The sequence below is a fragment of the Chanodichthys erythropterus genome, unplaced genomic scaffold (genome assembly GCF_024489055.1).
Source record: "Chanodichthys erythropterus isolate Z2021 unplaced genomic scaffold, ASM2448905v1 ctg000310_np12, whole genome shotgun sequence".
Taxonomy (NCBI): domain Eukaryota; kingdom Metazoa; phylum Chordata; class Actinopteri; order Cypriniformes; family Xenocyprididae; genus Chanodichthys; species Chanodichthys erythropterus.
The window spans coordinates 181,458-198,069 of NW_027125658.1; the positions used below are offsets into that span (position 1 = coordinate 181,458).

At 36.4% G+C, this 16,612-nt stretch overlaps 1 protein-coding gene across 2 annotated transcripts; it reads right to left on the reverse strand.

The window, feature by feature from the left end:
- Positions 1-1,189: 1,189 nt before the first annotated feature.
- On the reverse strand, positions 1,190-12,205 carry LOC137016141 (uncharacterized). Of its 2 annotated transcripts, XM_067380755.1 has the most exons (14): positions 12,068-12,205; positions 11,505-11,637; positions 11,014-11,170; positions 7,848-7,945; positions 6,216-7,187; positions 4,432-5,384; positions 4,048-4,136; positions 3,840-3,950; positions 3,581-3,712; positions 3,251-3,460; positions 3,055-3,134; positions 2,881-2,965; positions 2,698-2,793; positions 1,190-2,622 (listed from the first exon to the last, which is right to left on the reverse strand). In XM_067380755.1, exons 5-14 carry the CDS (start codon positions 6,227-6,229, stop codon positions 2,560-2,562), a joined length of 1,833 nt encoding a protein of 610 aa, XP_067236856.1. In that variant the 5' UTR covers positions 6,230-7,187; positions 7,848-7,945; positions 11,014-11,170; positions 11,505-11,637; positions 12,068-12,205; the 3' UTR covers positions 1,190-2,559. The 2 variants fall into 2 exon arrangements, with proteins under 2 accessions (XP_067236856.1, XP_067236857.1); XM_067380756.1 differs by lacking the exon at positions 3,840-3,950 and having other exon boundaries at positions 4,432-5,386.
- Between the last annotated feature and the right edge of the window lie 4,407 nt (positions 12,206-16,612).

The following is a 16,612-nucleotide window of genomic DNA, read 5'->3' on the forward strand; positions in this document are numbered from 1 at the left end:
GGACCATGTGAGGTCTAAGAAAGGCAATGCATTTCTGTATTCTGATGAAAGCCCATCAAACCACATGCGGACCAGTGGTCCATTATCCTCTAACACCTTCTCTGGAGTGTCAACTATTCCACTGTATGCTGCCGCTGACTGACAAAATCTTTCAGTGTACTCACTTACAGTTTCATCCTTCTGTACACAACTAGTGATCTTTGACCAGTCTACCTTTGGTCCAACAAGGTTCTGTAACACTCTCAGAACTCCTTCTCTCAATTCGCCTTTGCTGGAATGCTGAAACTCAGAATTATTTACAGCACTTTCAAAATCATTGAATTCTGACTCTTTCAGGATTTGTGACATTAGCTGTGTGACTTCAGCTAGGGACATATCATAGAGCTTCATTTTTCTGGACAACTCTGCCATCAGTGCATAGAAACTTTTCTGAGTTTAGGACAAATTCTCAGCAATTCTTTCTATGTCTTCAGGACCTATTGCGGTACTGACTGCTTGTAACTGCAGTATGGGGGTTACAGATGGAACTGTGTCAACCCCTTTTGCCCTACTCTGAGCCTTTTGTCTCACTCCACACACTTCAACTGCTTTTACATCTCTATCCATGAATCCAGTATTGCTATTGCCCTCTAGTCTACAGAAAGACTGTAAGTCAGGATAGCTTTCATCTGACTGTTGGTCTTTTGAGTCACATTTGGTTGAGGCTTTGTTAAGGCCCAACTTCTGAGTGAGACGAGACACTCTAGTGTGCAACTGTTTGTTCTGCTCTTCTAACTTAGCAATATGTTGGATTTGTTCTTGTGCAATGGATAGAGTAAATTCTCTGTGGCAGCAGATAATGCCCTTCATATTTTTCTTCCGAATACAAGCACCAAGTACCTTTTTGCATTCTTCAATGGACCAAACTTTTTCTGGATGAATCCCAAATTTCTTTGTCAAATCCAATCTGACTGACTCAGTCACTATTGAGTCCATGTGCTTTCCTAACACTGATTTGAACTCACTATCTGTCCATAAAGGAGTAGCTAGTCCACCTTTCTCAGTTGTTGGAATAAGTCTAGCGTTCTTTCTCAACATTGTGTAATGTCTTTCTGGTACAACAATACACTTCAACACTTCCCTGACAGAGCAGAGGTTAACCTAGTTAATACACATCGTAATGTATTCAACCTTCTCTGGTGAGCAGAGTAGAACCAACCTGCTAACACACTGTAACAACTGTAACCTTCCCTGAATTAACAGAGGATGAACCTTCTTCTCTAGCAAAGTAGAGGATGGCTATTCTGTTAACACACCACCTTCCATGATAAAACCGAGGACAACACAAATTATTAGCACTTTACACTAATTCTTCCCTGCCTGAACAGAGGATACCTAATTATTAGCATGTGATGCTAAACTTCCCTGCCTAAACAGAGGATAAACTTCATCTCTAAAAGAACATTTTTAGAGGATAACTTAGTTAACCAAACCCTACAGCTGTCTGTTAACTCTTCTCTGACGGCGCAGAGGATAACAACTGGTCTTAATGGTTCTTTTGGATAGAGTATCACTCACCAACCCTTGGGTGAACAGGAAAATTCAGCCTGGATCTTCCTTTGGATCAGATCTTTGTTGTGCTTGAAGTTTCAATCTGGATTGAGATGAGAAGCTCTATCCGGGTCACGGCACCAAAACTGTTGGAAATCTCAGAAGCATAGACCAGGAGACTTTGGGATCTCTTGAAGCAGAAGTTACTCTTTATTGAGAAACACGCTGTGCGTCGCTGTGGTCATCCAAAATCTAACTAAACCAGTGACTTGGTAGTTCATATACATTCAAGGGGGAGGGATACATAGAGTAGAGGTGTGGACAATCTAAACAAAGGATGCAAATGCAGTACAGGAATCAGATCATTGCTTACATTTCCCAGCCATGGTCTAATCAGCATAACTGTGTCATTCAAATGCATAGGTGCTAATCCAATCAGTCTGGCAGTATCACCTATACCTTTACATTATCATAGAGACAAAAGCACTGCTGTATCTTGAGCTTGTCCTGCCAAATGGTCAGGATGTAGGATCTGCAGATTTTAAACAGATTCTTAAATTTGTAATTCCACACTTCATATACCTGTCCTGATCTCAGGTGTTTCATGTCAAATTACATTAATACAGTTATGACTTCATATACCTGTCCTGATCTCTGGTGTTTCATGTCAAATTACATTAATACAGTTAAAATTACATTAATAATGTTATAAGTTCAGATACTGGTCCTGATTGTTCCATGTTCACAATATACTATTCAGTTATGGAATACCCATTTCACTTCAGTAAGCTTACTGACTTTACAATTCTATCATGGAGTTATCACACAATACAAATCTGTAGTTAAACCTCAGATTTTATTAATCTCCATTTTGCCATTTTATAGATTTTTATTAATCTCTATTTTCAGCCAATTGCTTGTAAAGAAATTATTCAGAATTATTATTCAGTTAATTCCATTCTGAATTTAATTTACACAGATAGAACATAATATGTTTGATGATGTTTGAAGAACTAGTTGATTCACTGCTTACAGGATCTTCTCATGTATTATCTCCCAAACCATCACTTTTCGGAAGAGTGGAATGTCACACTACAGAGAAAGAGACAAATGAATCAAGAGTATAGTAAAATGCTTAAAGGATTAAAGGTGTGAACAGAACAGTACCTGTCTGAAAGTGAGTGGCTTTCCTTGAGAAAGGAAGTCTGCATATTTACAGACAAAAACACCACAGTCATTGCCATTCACCTGTTTAGGAATTGCCTAGACACAATTTTAAGCAGAATATTTAGTCTTAAAATGACACTTAATTGAAAGAAGATCCATATAATTCATTATATGGTGTCATACATAAGTTCTCATTCGGCCGATGGTCCACCTGGAAGCCTCCATGATGCAGCCTTTCTTGACCTTGTGCTCCTCTGTGAGGTACTTTCTGTTAAATTAAACAGAAGATGCATATGTAGATATTCAAAGATGAATGATCAAACCACAGAATAACAGAAAAAATAAGAAGACACTCACAACAACATGTGACAGATATCATCATGTCTCTGACCAATTGAGTCATAGCACTGTATGGTCTGGGATTTGAAATCAATTACCTGGTGGTTCAAAGCAATATAGGCAACAAGACAAACTGAAAATCATAAATAGTGTTTTACACTTTTCAAAAACATGTAAATATAAAACAGTGCATCCTAACTTATAAATGACTTACAGCCAAAGCCCAATGCATGCCTAGGTGCAAAGGAACAAAAACAAGATCAAAGAGGAAGAGGTCCTGAGTTTTTGTCCAGTTCTTCACTGCTGCATGGCCTTCACCGCTCTGAAGCTTTGAGTAGAAGAAAGTGCTGAAAGAGAAGACTTTAAGGCTTCCCAGCTGATCACTGTTTCTTTTCATTAGCAAGGACAAATAGAAGTTGATAACCTTGAAAAGAGAAGATAGAAAAAAAATATTTAAAAAATTATTAGGAATGCATGACATTGGTCACATTCAGCCAAGGCATTTATCTTAAGTAAATAGTCAATTTATTTTTCTAACTTTTACCTTGTCATTAAGCCAGCAACCCTCCTTCAGTGTGGCCAAGTCACCCTGTGTAATACACAGTTTGAAGGCTCTGCTGATCACCTGGTTTGGGTCTTGTAGTGCCAGAGTATCATTCACCTCAGATGACATGTCCTACACATAAACAGAACAGAAAAACTTAAAAAACAAGCTAAAATAATTTGATCTGTGGACAAACTTTATTTACAAAACGCTCTAATCATCGTTAGAATTTTACTATCACATAAATATAAAATTTCACCTCTGACAGCCTGGGTAAGTGCTCACTATGGTACAAATGAGAAAATCTGTCACCATGTGTCATTGTGGTCGCTTGTGTCAATTCATCTTCAGAAAGATCCACACCACATGGCTTTTTTATGTCAAGGCAAATGCACAAAACAACTTGCTAAATTTCAAGTGAGATTTTCTGTAAAAACAACAGAGTAAGATAAAGAAGTGTATATTACCTGAACAGAGTTTTTGTCCATCTCTGTGTCTTCTGTCCTCTGGGATTCTGGGATATTTGTTTTTGACTTTTTATGGATATTTGTATCCTCTGATAATGAAATTAATTAAAATCAAAACATTACATTTACATGAGAAACACACAAAGGCATTTTAAAAATAAGCATATAAAAATACCAGCATCAGGTACTGTTTGAGGTAAGATGAATTGCTCACAAAATTTTTACTTTTCTGTCATCCTTTACTCACCCTCAAGATAATCTTTGGAATACAAATTCACATTGGAACAACATGAGTGTAAGTAAAGGATGACAAATGTCATTTTTAGTTTCTGTATTCTATATAACACTTTTAACAAACATTGTAAATGAAAGTCAAATACACACCTTTATTTGCACCTATTTCCACTGTTTTACGTTTCCTGGATGTTTTTTGTTTGACTTTCTTCAAGCGACTTGGTAAAGCTCTAAGATTTTTCTTGGCAGGTTCTTGCTGCTGGAGAACCAGGCCATCTTCCTTGGGTAAACAGGATTTCAGGGTCTCACAAAGGTCATGAACAACTCTGGATGCATTCTTGATAGCTTCTTTATCAGTGCAAATATATGAAATGTCGTGCAAAGTCTTCAGCTCTTCATGTAGATGCCACTGATCGACTGCTACACCTGATGACTGTGACTTACTACTTACTTTCGGCTTCCCCGTGCATGGTACAGGACTATCAAAAACATCAAAGCAGAGGTCTTCTTGATTGCTGATTTCATTGCACTGGGGATCTTGTGTTAAAGCAACATTGAAATCCAGAGTTACATATGGGTTTTGACGGTACTCTGGGCTAAGATCAACCCACGTTTTGTCAGTGTGCCTAAAAATGGCAAAGAAATGCTTGCATGGTAAGAACGTTGTTTTGAAGAGGACACATTCACATGATGGGTATTTTTCAGAGTCACCAAGTTCTACTTTGTACCATGCAGAAGTTGTCTCACTCTTGACCTTAAAAGATTCCTTTCCAAGCACTTTTACGTGTTCTTTGGAATAGCTGGAAGCTGCCTTGATACTGTTCAAGCAATGTTTGACAAAACTTCTTGGTCTGTCTTTCAGAAATGCTGGAACAGCTGGATTGTAAGTCTTGCATTCACTACTGTAGATGAAGTTGAGTCTACTGTATGACAGCAACTGCTCTGGGACAAACTCACATACTAGTGTTTCAAGCAGAGATGACAGACTTCCTGTGCCAGAAAATTTGAGGTAGAAGCTCTTCAATGATTTATTGAGTGCCTCAACTCCATTGTTGGTGGTAACTGCCACAGAGAACCCATGCGGTGCATAGGCCCTACACCACCTCTAGAAAACAACAAAAACAATGAAATTAGCTTGATACAAGTAAGTTCTGTAGGAAGAACGGAACAAAGAAACATCAAGTGCAAAGTGAGTGGAAGTGCTCTAAATGCCTGCCTGTCCTTTACCTTCTACCTGTTTTAATGTACAACTATTGAACATGAAATGTGGAACACAGAACATGTCCAGTGCAGTACCTCACCTCCTGAACACACAACCACCTTTTATCAACATAATTTTTGACTTCAAGGGATTTGTAAACTTTGCTCTCCTTCAGTCTTTCAACCTCACTATCACAAGCTGCTTCACTTGGGGCACTAGCTATGTCACGAAGGTGGTCAAGTAGTTCATTTTGCTCAGAGAGAGACAACTTGTTCTTGGCTGTCAGGGAGAGTACATGGGAGATTAAAAGTCATTGGAAAAGTGATACAACTTAACTTTTAATAAACAGGCTTGGCTATTGCAAGAAAAAAAGATGTAATATAACAGGTCTATTGTCCTGTTGGAATCCAAAAGTATCTGTTATTAATAAATAAATAAAATGATAATAATCAAATAGGTCCAAGGGTAGTAGGCTGTGAAAGGCTATGGCAATTTGGGAATTGCCAAACTTAGCAATTTCTAAAACCTGAATAAACTGAGATTTACTGAATTTACTGAAAGTAAATTCTGTACTGGTGTACTGCTAATAATGAGGGAAAAATAGCAACAATGTATTTTTTTTTTTTTTTTTTTGTAATCATGTATCAAGACTTTGGCCCATATTTTCAGGAGTAAATTTTAAATGCAGCGCAATATTTTATACATCACAAATGAAAGTTTATTTCATCCATACCTTGCTTTGTCCATGGCATCCAAGCTTGCTCACGATGGAATGAGCATAGATAGTTCTGAGAATTTGGAAATACATGTTTCAAAGCTTGATATTCTTGTTGTGAGTAATCAAGCATGAAGTATTTTGGCTCCCAATGCTGATTCCACTGTTTCAAGATGTTAAGGGCTTCGGTTATTGCAGCAGTTGTCTCATTTTCACATATAAACTCAGCGATAGGCTTGTATCCAACATTTGTCCGAACAACAAGAAGAAACAAGGGCAATGCATATTTGGTTGTTCTGTAAGTAGCATCAAGAAGGACCATATCTCCATAACGCTTAAGTAATTCCTGTTGTTGTGCATTCTGATGAATAAACAAGAAAGTTTCTTGTGAAGATGTTATCTCCTGTGTGATGTTACTCTCCAAATCAGAGTCTTCAGAGACTGGAAATCCTTGTTCTTCTGTTTTCACTTCAAACTTCAGAACTGTCTGCTCGATGTTGTTTACTGTACATTTCCGAAAGAAAAACTTGGCATTTGGATCTGTTAATTTCCATTCATCAATTTTTTTTTTCTACCTGCAGTTGATCAAAGCCAGAATATTTTCCACAAACTAAGGCTTGATGCACATGGTTTTGGATAACATGGCTTGAAGGGTAGTACGATGGGTCTTGTGGATGTGGTAGAACGCTTCCCATTTCTGAAAGCTCTTTCTGGACAAACGTTTTCAGTACCTTCTTCAGGAAAGGAACTGAGGTTATTCCAAGTGACACATATTCCTGTATTTTGTCACGCACCATGTAATGGATGTTATTTGAGAAATGACAGTTTTGTGAAGTGTTGTGGTTTTTGTGTGCCCCTTCCAAAGGTATTTTGACATGGATAATTTCTGAAGTGACGGTGGTTTTTTCTTTTAATGACTCCAGAACACCCTTAATTGCCACTTGTCTTTCAGTTCTAGAACTTGTTTTAGTCACAGCAAACTGATCATATCTGTGAACAACAACTTTGTTTAATAATATCCATTCAATAATTATCCAATATGTTGAACCACCCTTTTATTAGACGACACAAGAAATATGCAATTCATCACTAATTTAATTGATTTTACAGAATATGTAAATATATAAACTTTAAAGTCGTGTTTCTCAATTGTGAGTCTGTTTATACAGAGTCATGAAAAACATGGAAGAAATACTGTAGTTACAAAACTGTAGTCAGGTTGATTCATCAGCACTTGATGTCAAACTAGGGGCACTAAGCAAAAACAGTTGAGAACCACTGGGTCTCTTTCACTAAGCAATGCACAAATTTGTGCATGAAATCTGTGTATGAACATTTTCATCAATAACTTTAATTCTAAAATGCATTCTAAATCTACTGAAAAACATAGGAACTAATAAAAAGAAATCAAATACTCGTAATGGCCTTATAAACATTTTAAGATGAGAATTAGTGAATGAGACCCACTATTCCCACTGTTTTAAAGCTACATTAAAAAAAGATGAAAAAACGTTTACTTAATATTTACTAAAGAAGAGAAATTGCTTTTTATTTCAAACTTTTTTTGTATATCTGAATCATTTTTAAAGATGTATTCCTGTCTACATATTATGTAAACTGTATATAAAGCCATGCTAATGTAAAACTTACCTTACTACATAGCGGACATAAAGTTTTGCTGGGCAATCCACTTTCTTGCTGTTTTGAATATGGAACCTTTTTCTTCTTGTGTATTCATGTTCAGTATACTGCAGAACAAAAGAACATAAAGCTTAAATTAAATATTTTTTGGGCCAGACACTAACATTCATTTGTCAGTGAACAAACATTTTCATTTGGCATACAGTGCCCTCCATAAGTATTGGAACAGTAATGACAAAATTGTTCTGTTAGCTGTGGTGTCAAGACATCTATAAATATTATTCATATGAAGCAGAAGTACAGAATGTCACATTTTATTATTGACTGTTTCAACACAAAATGTTTTACCAACTAAGTACAGCACTTTTAAAGTGTCAAACCTCTACCTAATGTGAGCAGAAGTATTGGGATGGTTTAACTTAAAGTAAATCTAAAAGTGTAAAGCTAATATTTAATTGTGAATCCCTTGCAATCAATCACAAGAGCAAGAGCAAGTCTGTGACCCATAGACATCACCAGACTCTTGGTTTCACACTTTGAAATGGTTTTCCAGGCCTTTAATGCAGCCATTTTCAATGATTGCTTGTTTTGGGGAGTTTCTGTCTTTAGTGTCCTCTTCAGCTGCTGAAATGCTTCTTCAATAGGTTTAAATCTGGAGATTGACTTGGAATGTCTTGAAAAAGATAGATACCACTGGCAAGCTTCAGCAACCAACAACGACCAGGTCATGACAGACAATTGACAAGGACTATGAAAAAACCTCTAAAATAGCTGTCAGTAAAATCACCAGCAACCTCCAGAAAGCTGGGGGAATGGTCTCACAATCTTCACCAACAGAATTACAGAGGCTACACAGCAAAATCAAACATCTGAGCAGTACCAAAAATAGGAAAGCCCATTAGAATTTGCAAAAACACAGAGATGAGCCAGTAGAGTTTTAGAACAGAGTTTTATGGACAGATGAGACAAAGATTAACCTTTATCAAAGTGGGATCAAAGCAGAAAGTGTGGAGAATTCTGCAAATGATCCAAGGCATACAAGCTCATCTTGAAAGCATGGTGGAGGTGGTGTCATTTCATGGGCATGCATGTCTGCCTCTGGAACAGGCTCAATCATCTTTATTGAGGAGTTATTCAATGATGGCAGCAGAAGAATGAATTCAGAAGTGTACAAAAGTGTCTTGCCTACCAGCATTCAAGAAGATACCACAGACTCACTGGGGAGTGCTTCATATGGCAACAGGACAATGACTCAAAACACTAGTACTGCCAACTCAGTCAAGATTGTCATGGTAAAGAAATTTTGGGTTCTTAAATTGACTAAGTCAGTCTCCAGATCCTATTGAACACGCATTTCAGCAGCTGAAGAGGAGACTAAAGGCAGAAAGAAGCAACTGTTGAAAATGGCTGCATTAAAGGCCTGAAAATGTGTGAAACCAAGAGTCTGGTGATGTCTATGGGTCACAGACTCACTCCTGTGATTGCTTGCAAGGGATTCACAATTAAATATTAGCTTTTACACAAAAGCATTTACTTTAAGTTAAATTGTCCCAATGCTTCTGCTCACATTAGGTAGAGGGTTGATACTTTAAAAGTGTTGTACTTGGTTGGTAAAACATTTTGTGTTGAAACGTTCAATAATAAAATGTGACATTCTGTACCTCTGCCTCATATGAATCATATTTATAGATGTCTTGACACCACAGCTAACAGAACAATTTTGTCTTTACTGTTCCGATACTTATGGGGGGCACTGTATATGAATTCGTAAAGTACACATGCTTCTTATTCTGCAGAAATCCAGTTCCCCTGCATGTAATAAAACAACAAAAAAAAAGATCAAATGTTTTATGCTCAAATGGTAAAAATTAGTTATGTTGACAAATATAAACTGTGCAAATATATGGCCTTATACATTTTAAAGGCACACTATATATCTTTTTTTACAACATTTATATAATGGTTGAATACACCATACATCTTCTAAACCATGTTTTTGGCTTATCCTGAATCAGTACAGTATACCTGTAATAAATGTTTACTTATTCAAACTATTTGAGACCAAGTGAGACACCAACTGCTGTGGAGTAGCTCCAGCTGCAATGTTCTTCTGCAAGATGCATACAATTTTATTTATTAATCACTAGAGTGGCAAAAATTACATAGTGTACCTTTAAACATTTTTGGCACTAAAGGGCTAGCTCATCCAAAAATTAAAATTCAGTCATTATTTACTCACCCTCATGTCGTTTCAAACCTGTATGACTTTCGTTCATCTTAAGATAATAAACACAAAACATATTTTTTATGAAATCAGAGATTTCAGTCCCTCCATTCACAGTCCATGCAACTACCACTTTCAAGGACCAGAAAGGTAGTAAAGACATCATCAACTTTAACCTCAATTTCATAGTTTAAACTTAAGTTTATGAAACAATGTAAGTGCTTTGTTCACATTAAAAAAAGAACACTTTTTGCCACTTTATTTACAGAAAATGCATTTCCAACACGTTTACAAGAGCACCAGATGCATGCATGTTCTGTTAATGTGAAATAATTTTTTTTGTGTGAGCAAACAAAGCCAAAAAAAAAAAAAAAAAAAATGTTGTTGAGGTTGAACAACTAGAGTCACATGGATTACTCTAACGAAGTCTTTACTTTCTTTCTGGAGCTTGAAATGGGAAATTACTTACTGTAGCTATCAGTGGAGAGACATAAATCTCTGATTAATTAAAAAGAGACTATTTTGTGTTCTCAAAAAAAAAAAAAAAAAAAAAACTTTTTGAGTAATTGACAGGCATTTCATTGTTTCTTAAACAATTCTCACACTTTGATTTGGCTCAGATTTGTAATTTCATACTGTACTTATTCTAAACATGAAAGGTAAAAAGACAAACACTGTTGTTGTGCTCAAACTTTTGTCAGGTAGTTTAAAACTATATTTTACAACTTTTAGCATTACATAAACTAAACCAGTGGTTTCCAATCTTGCACTTGGAAGGCCACCTTCCAGAAATGTTTATTTACAGCCCTAAGCAATCACACCTGAATCAGCTAATAAAGGTTTTCAAAACCACTCAAATCTGTGGGAAAGTGACCCTGCAGGAACAGAATTGGATACCTCTGCACTGAATTCATAACCAGTGTGGTGAACAAAATGTGTAGCGATACATACCAAATCATCTGTTGTGGGTGTCTTCTTGTAGTTCTTTCCGTGCTGACAAGCATATATCACCCTTCTTTTCACAGAGAGTGGGACATGTTCTGAATAGTCTTCCACTTTCCACAGACATCGTGGTGTCACTTTCTGTTTTTTGTGACTGTCATCAGACCTGTTATGAGGAAAAAGGACAATTAAAATCATGAATAAATACTGCAGTAAATATATTGCTCACTGTTAGTTAATGCTTTAACTGTTCTTAAATGAGACCTTATTGTAAAGAGTTACCCTCTGCTACCTATTATCCTCTTACATATTTCTTTATACAGAGAATTATACTATATAGTTTTAATGTGTTTTCAGTAGTGAATATATCTGAAACATGATCAATTTCTTATATCATGGCAAATAAAGTTCACAAGATATTTCCATAATACAGAAACAAGTACAAAAATATTTCTCATAAGGGGAAAAACATGCAGTAAATATATGGACTGTTAAATTACCAAACTGTGTAAGATGTGCCTGATGCACGCTTGTGACTTTCCAGTAGATGTTTCAGTTCTTCTTCTGAAGAAACAATTCCTGTGATGTACTCTTCCGATGATGTACATATTTTGAAATTAGTTGGGAGCCAGTCTGTTAGAAACAAAGTATGCTATAAACAAAGTATATTTCAAGAGGTGCATTACTCTGCATTATCTTTTTCTTTATATTCACTCAGCATAACTGGTGAAAGATGCATGATATGGCTATACAAAAATGTCAGTTAATTAATTAAGATCAAATTACGATGGTTTATTATGGTAAAAGTGTAGCAAACGTTTTTGGCGGATTGATTACCATTTGTATAACCACGGTTTTAATAAAAATACCATGGTTAAACCAGATTATCAAACCCATGATTATTTTATGATTACCATGGACTTCAATAACCATGTTTTGGTTTTATTTGTAATAAAACTTACAGTAAACCCTAAGTAAAATACTAACGTTGCGGCACGTTTTTTGTTTGTTTATTTGTTTCGAAAATAGCTTCTGTAAGATAATAAAACATAAAAATATCTACCTGTATGACTGTTTTGTCCTTCATTATCCATCTTAGGTATGCTCTTTTTCCTCCTTCATTATCCATCTGAGTTGATCCTGGGATTGGAAATGCCCGCGCAAAAACAAAAAACAAAAAACAGTATTCTGCGCATGATCGGTGACCTCTTTTTTTTGGAAAGAGGGCGTTTTACTAATACCTCTAGAAACGCCCATTTTACGTCGTCGTAATGAAACCCCTGGAATTTAGTGAATGCCGTAACCCGGGTAATCAGGTTACCAGTTCTTCTTCTTCTTCTTCTTAGTTTTATGGCAGATTGCAACCATGGCTTATCAGGTGCATACCGCCACCTACTGTATCGGAGTATGTAGCATGGATATGAATCTACTTTACAAAATAATTAAAAAAAACAAAAAACAAATTAACAAGTAAAAATAAAATTAAATCCTATCATACAACCATATATCCTTTAAGTATTCCACAACAGCATCCTGCGTTTTGTTAACCCCTTCTCCTGTTGTTCCCAATACACCTTCAAGGTTCCATTTCCTTCCAATCTGAATTATCTTTTGCTTTAATCTATTCCTCTCTTCCCTATATTTTCTGCAATGTAATAGTATATGTTCTGCATTTTCTGTGATTTTACATTCCATACATTCATCTGATTTACATTTACCTAATAAAAACAATGTTTTATTTAACCCTGTATGGTCAAACCTCAGTCTGGTTAAAACAGACTCCTCCCTTCGTTTCCTTCTGTTAATACCTTGTGCGTTAATACATTTCTGTATACTATAATATTTTCTTCCACTATTATCCATGTCCCATATGTCCTGCCATTTCTTCATCATTTCTCTTTTAATTATTGATTTAGCTTCTCCTTTGCCAAATGGAATATTTATAATATCATTTATCCTGGTTGATTTCTTTGCTATTTTGTCTGCTTCCTCATTCCCTTTAATATTTACATGAGCAGGTACCCAGCAGAATCTCACATCTATCTGAAGCCTCCACAATCTAAATAAACTTTGGTGGATTTCTAGCATTAAATCTTCTCTATTAGACATCATATTTTGAATACTGTAAAGGGCAGGTTACCAGTTAAAAGATTAAAAATGATTTAAAGATAAAGTTGTAAGCTAAGAAAATGAAGAAGAGAGGAAAGTTCCAGAAGGAAAGCTGCTTTGTCCAATAGCGGCTCTCATTTCTGTGACTGACTCTCCTAAGAGCCAGTGATAGCAGCACTCCCATAAGTCCCGCCCACAGGCTGCGCCGGCGCTGCTGCACTGCCAGCGTGAGTCAGAGAAGCAGCTGTGAGAAAATAGATCGAATAAAATAAATACTTTGAATATATCTGAAGTTATCACCTTGGTGAGTCATATTTTATGTTATATCATATTATATGAGAAAAGTCGCTAATTTAATAAGTACATTGACATGAGAAGTGACTATATATAGGCTGCGCGAGTACAGCGTGCGCAGTAGTAATAGCACAAGGGCTAAAGCTAACGCACATGCAAAAATATTAATGAGTTAACGAAGTGTCAAAGTATGGTGTTTAAGTCTCAATGAGTTCAATAAGTGTTGAAATGAGTTAATGTGTTATTTGAAGTGTGTAAGTTACATGATATTTGTTGTTGATGAATGTTTGAATTTCATAATAATTGTTGTTCTGCCTTGTTTATGCAAGGCTGTTTTTTTATTTCTATGTTTCTTTCTGCGTGATCTGCGAGAGTTTCCTGTTTTGTGCCATAATTATTCCTTTTGGAGAGGAATCGTCTGTGCATCGGACGTGATTAAATGTGCGCAATGGCGAGCTACCCACGGACCTTTTCCCACTTTGAACTGTGCTTTGAATTCATCAACTGGTAGGAGAATTCCATTTTTCCCTTGTTTTTGGACACAAAAGACTTTTATCCGTCAAACTCGTTTGATATTTTTGCTTCAAAAAAGGAGAAACTGATCGAAAGAGTTCAACAACTCTTTGAACTGAATCACTTGATTCATGAACTTTGATCAACTGAGTCGTTTGATTCATGAACTTTGTTTGAGCGAATCATTTAATGGATTTGTGAATTTTCAACTCTGATTGTTGATATACAGTTGATTTTGAAAGGGAAAGTGAATTGTTTAGAGCAGTGGTTCTCAAACTTTTTTCCCAGTGGGCCGCACAGTGGTCCAATTGCAAGTCTCACGGTCCGCATATAATTTACATATGACGTCACCAATGCAAACCAATCAGATTTAATGTTATGGTATTAGCAGATAATACTATTATTATACCAAGATGTTGCACACAATAAATAACAAATAAAAACTAACTTACTGACATTAGCTTTACAATAATTATCAGTAATGCTCAATGAACACACAAACTGTATAAATCACTTTAAGTTGCTATTTAATTCTGTATGACTGTATGACTCTCTTCAACAGCATCGCAATAGTCACCAAACAATCACATAAACGCCTTAATAAGCAAATGTTACTCAGCTCTTTTTACAAACAACATTGAGCGCACTGTAGGCTAATTACAATCTCTGACGATATCAAGCTTTCTGTCATGTCGCAATCCCTCGCGCAGCATGATCGGATCCGCGAGCGCGCGCAGAGTTGGGCTCATTCCAGCCAAGGTGCGCTGATGCGGTTATTTTTACTGATTTAAAATAGGCCTACATCAAACAAACACATCGAATTCACAGTTCAGTCTTCTGAAATTGTAGTAAAGTACTTGACAAGCAAAACCTACAAAGCAAACAGGAAGGCTGCCCATCTCGCTCATTAGGCCTAACAGCAAACTGATTCTTCCATTCTTCTTACCTTTGCTGCTGATTCTGCGACTCTTCTTGTTTGCATGTGTTCCTTCATTTTTTCTTCCACATTTAGCTTTTCTCCTTTAATAACAAATTTGACCATTTTGAGGCTTAAATGTATAAAATTAATGGCTACTGTTTGAATTCTTCCTAAGCGCGCACTGTTTGTTTCGTTAACTGAGTGATTGCGTCATTAGCCTACATTGCCTGATGTCTGAAAATAATAAATGCTCACCAAAATGATTTTATATGACAAATAAAGCATTATAGCTCATTTATATTTATTTAATTCACTTTAATTTAAATTTTAAAACAAAAATAAATTATTATTATTATTGTGGTCGGCATATCGCAGGCCGCATTGTGACGGGCCGCAGGTTGAGAACCACTGCTCCACACCCAGTCAAACGCTGCGTCGCGCGACCCGTGTCCAATTACATCAAAAGTATGCTCACTGGATGTCATGGCAACTGAATCACGGAGGAAAACTTTAAATATCTCGCCTTCGCTTTAATTTCGGACCATCTCCAAAAAGGCATACAACACTAAACAAATGATTTTGACATGCGTTTATCAAAGTAGGAAATCCAGATTTTTAATCCCTTACACACAATTACTGCTGTTGAAATACGAAATGGAGGCGGGACCGGATTGAATTCCTCCGGGTCCGGATCCGGACCGGAGTCCGGACTTTGAGAAGTGCTGGTTTAGAGCAATTCTGAATCATTCAGTGCTTTGAGTCAAACTGAAGGTCTAATTATATTTCTTTTGGGTTACTGAACATAATATTTTGTTGAAGGGTATATTGTAAAAATATAATTGAATTGTTTAGAGCAATCCTGAATCATTTAATTTAGTCATATAAATTAAATTAAATGCTAATGTTGGTGATTTTCGCTGTGTCGTGGTGATTTCGCTGTGTCGTGGTGATTTCGCTGTGTGACAATGTAGCGGTTATTAATCAATTTATGGATGGAATATGAATATAATAATTCATAAGGTAATGAATAAATTATGATTCATATACCGACCCAACGGGGAATTAAACATATATCGTGAATCAATTACAACGAATTATAATCAATTACATATATGATTAGTTCTGGTCTAATAATTATTTAGAGAAACTGTTCGTTTGTCCAGCAAACTAAGTCCCTCACAGAATATTATAAACAGAGTTATTATCTGGCCATGAAAATAACCTGCTATTATAACATCAAAGCATAAAGCGATCGAAAAACGTTAAAGTGACTTGGTTTTCAGCTGAAAGAACAAACAGAACAATCGAGCATGAATAACGTTTTAATATATGCAAACTATGAATACAGAGATTATACGTCTAAATTATATACACATATACACAAGAGTGAAAATGAAGAAAAGACATGGAAAGAAAGATGATCGAAGAATGGCAAATTACACAGTTAAACTTTTTTGGGAGAGCCAGCACAGAAATCAGTTTAGACAAATTCAGATAAATGATAATACTTGCTTATTGGTTCGAGTCCGTGAGTAGCAGTTTCCACGCGCTTGGCTTGGTCCTTTCCGAGAGGGTTTCTCCGGCGGGGTTTTCAAAAGAGGTTTAAACTTAAGTAACTTAACCGAAGAGAGAGAGAGAGAGAGGAAGTGGTCCTCCCCAGCTGCGCGCGTGGTTGGGAAGCGCGGTCACCTGAGGCGTCCGGAGAGACGTGCACGAGACGATCGGGAGGTCACCGGGAGAACAAAGAAAAGGTGTGTGTCGTTGTTTTTATGG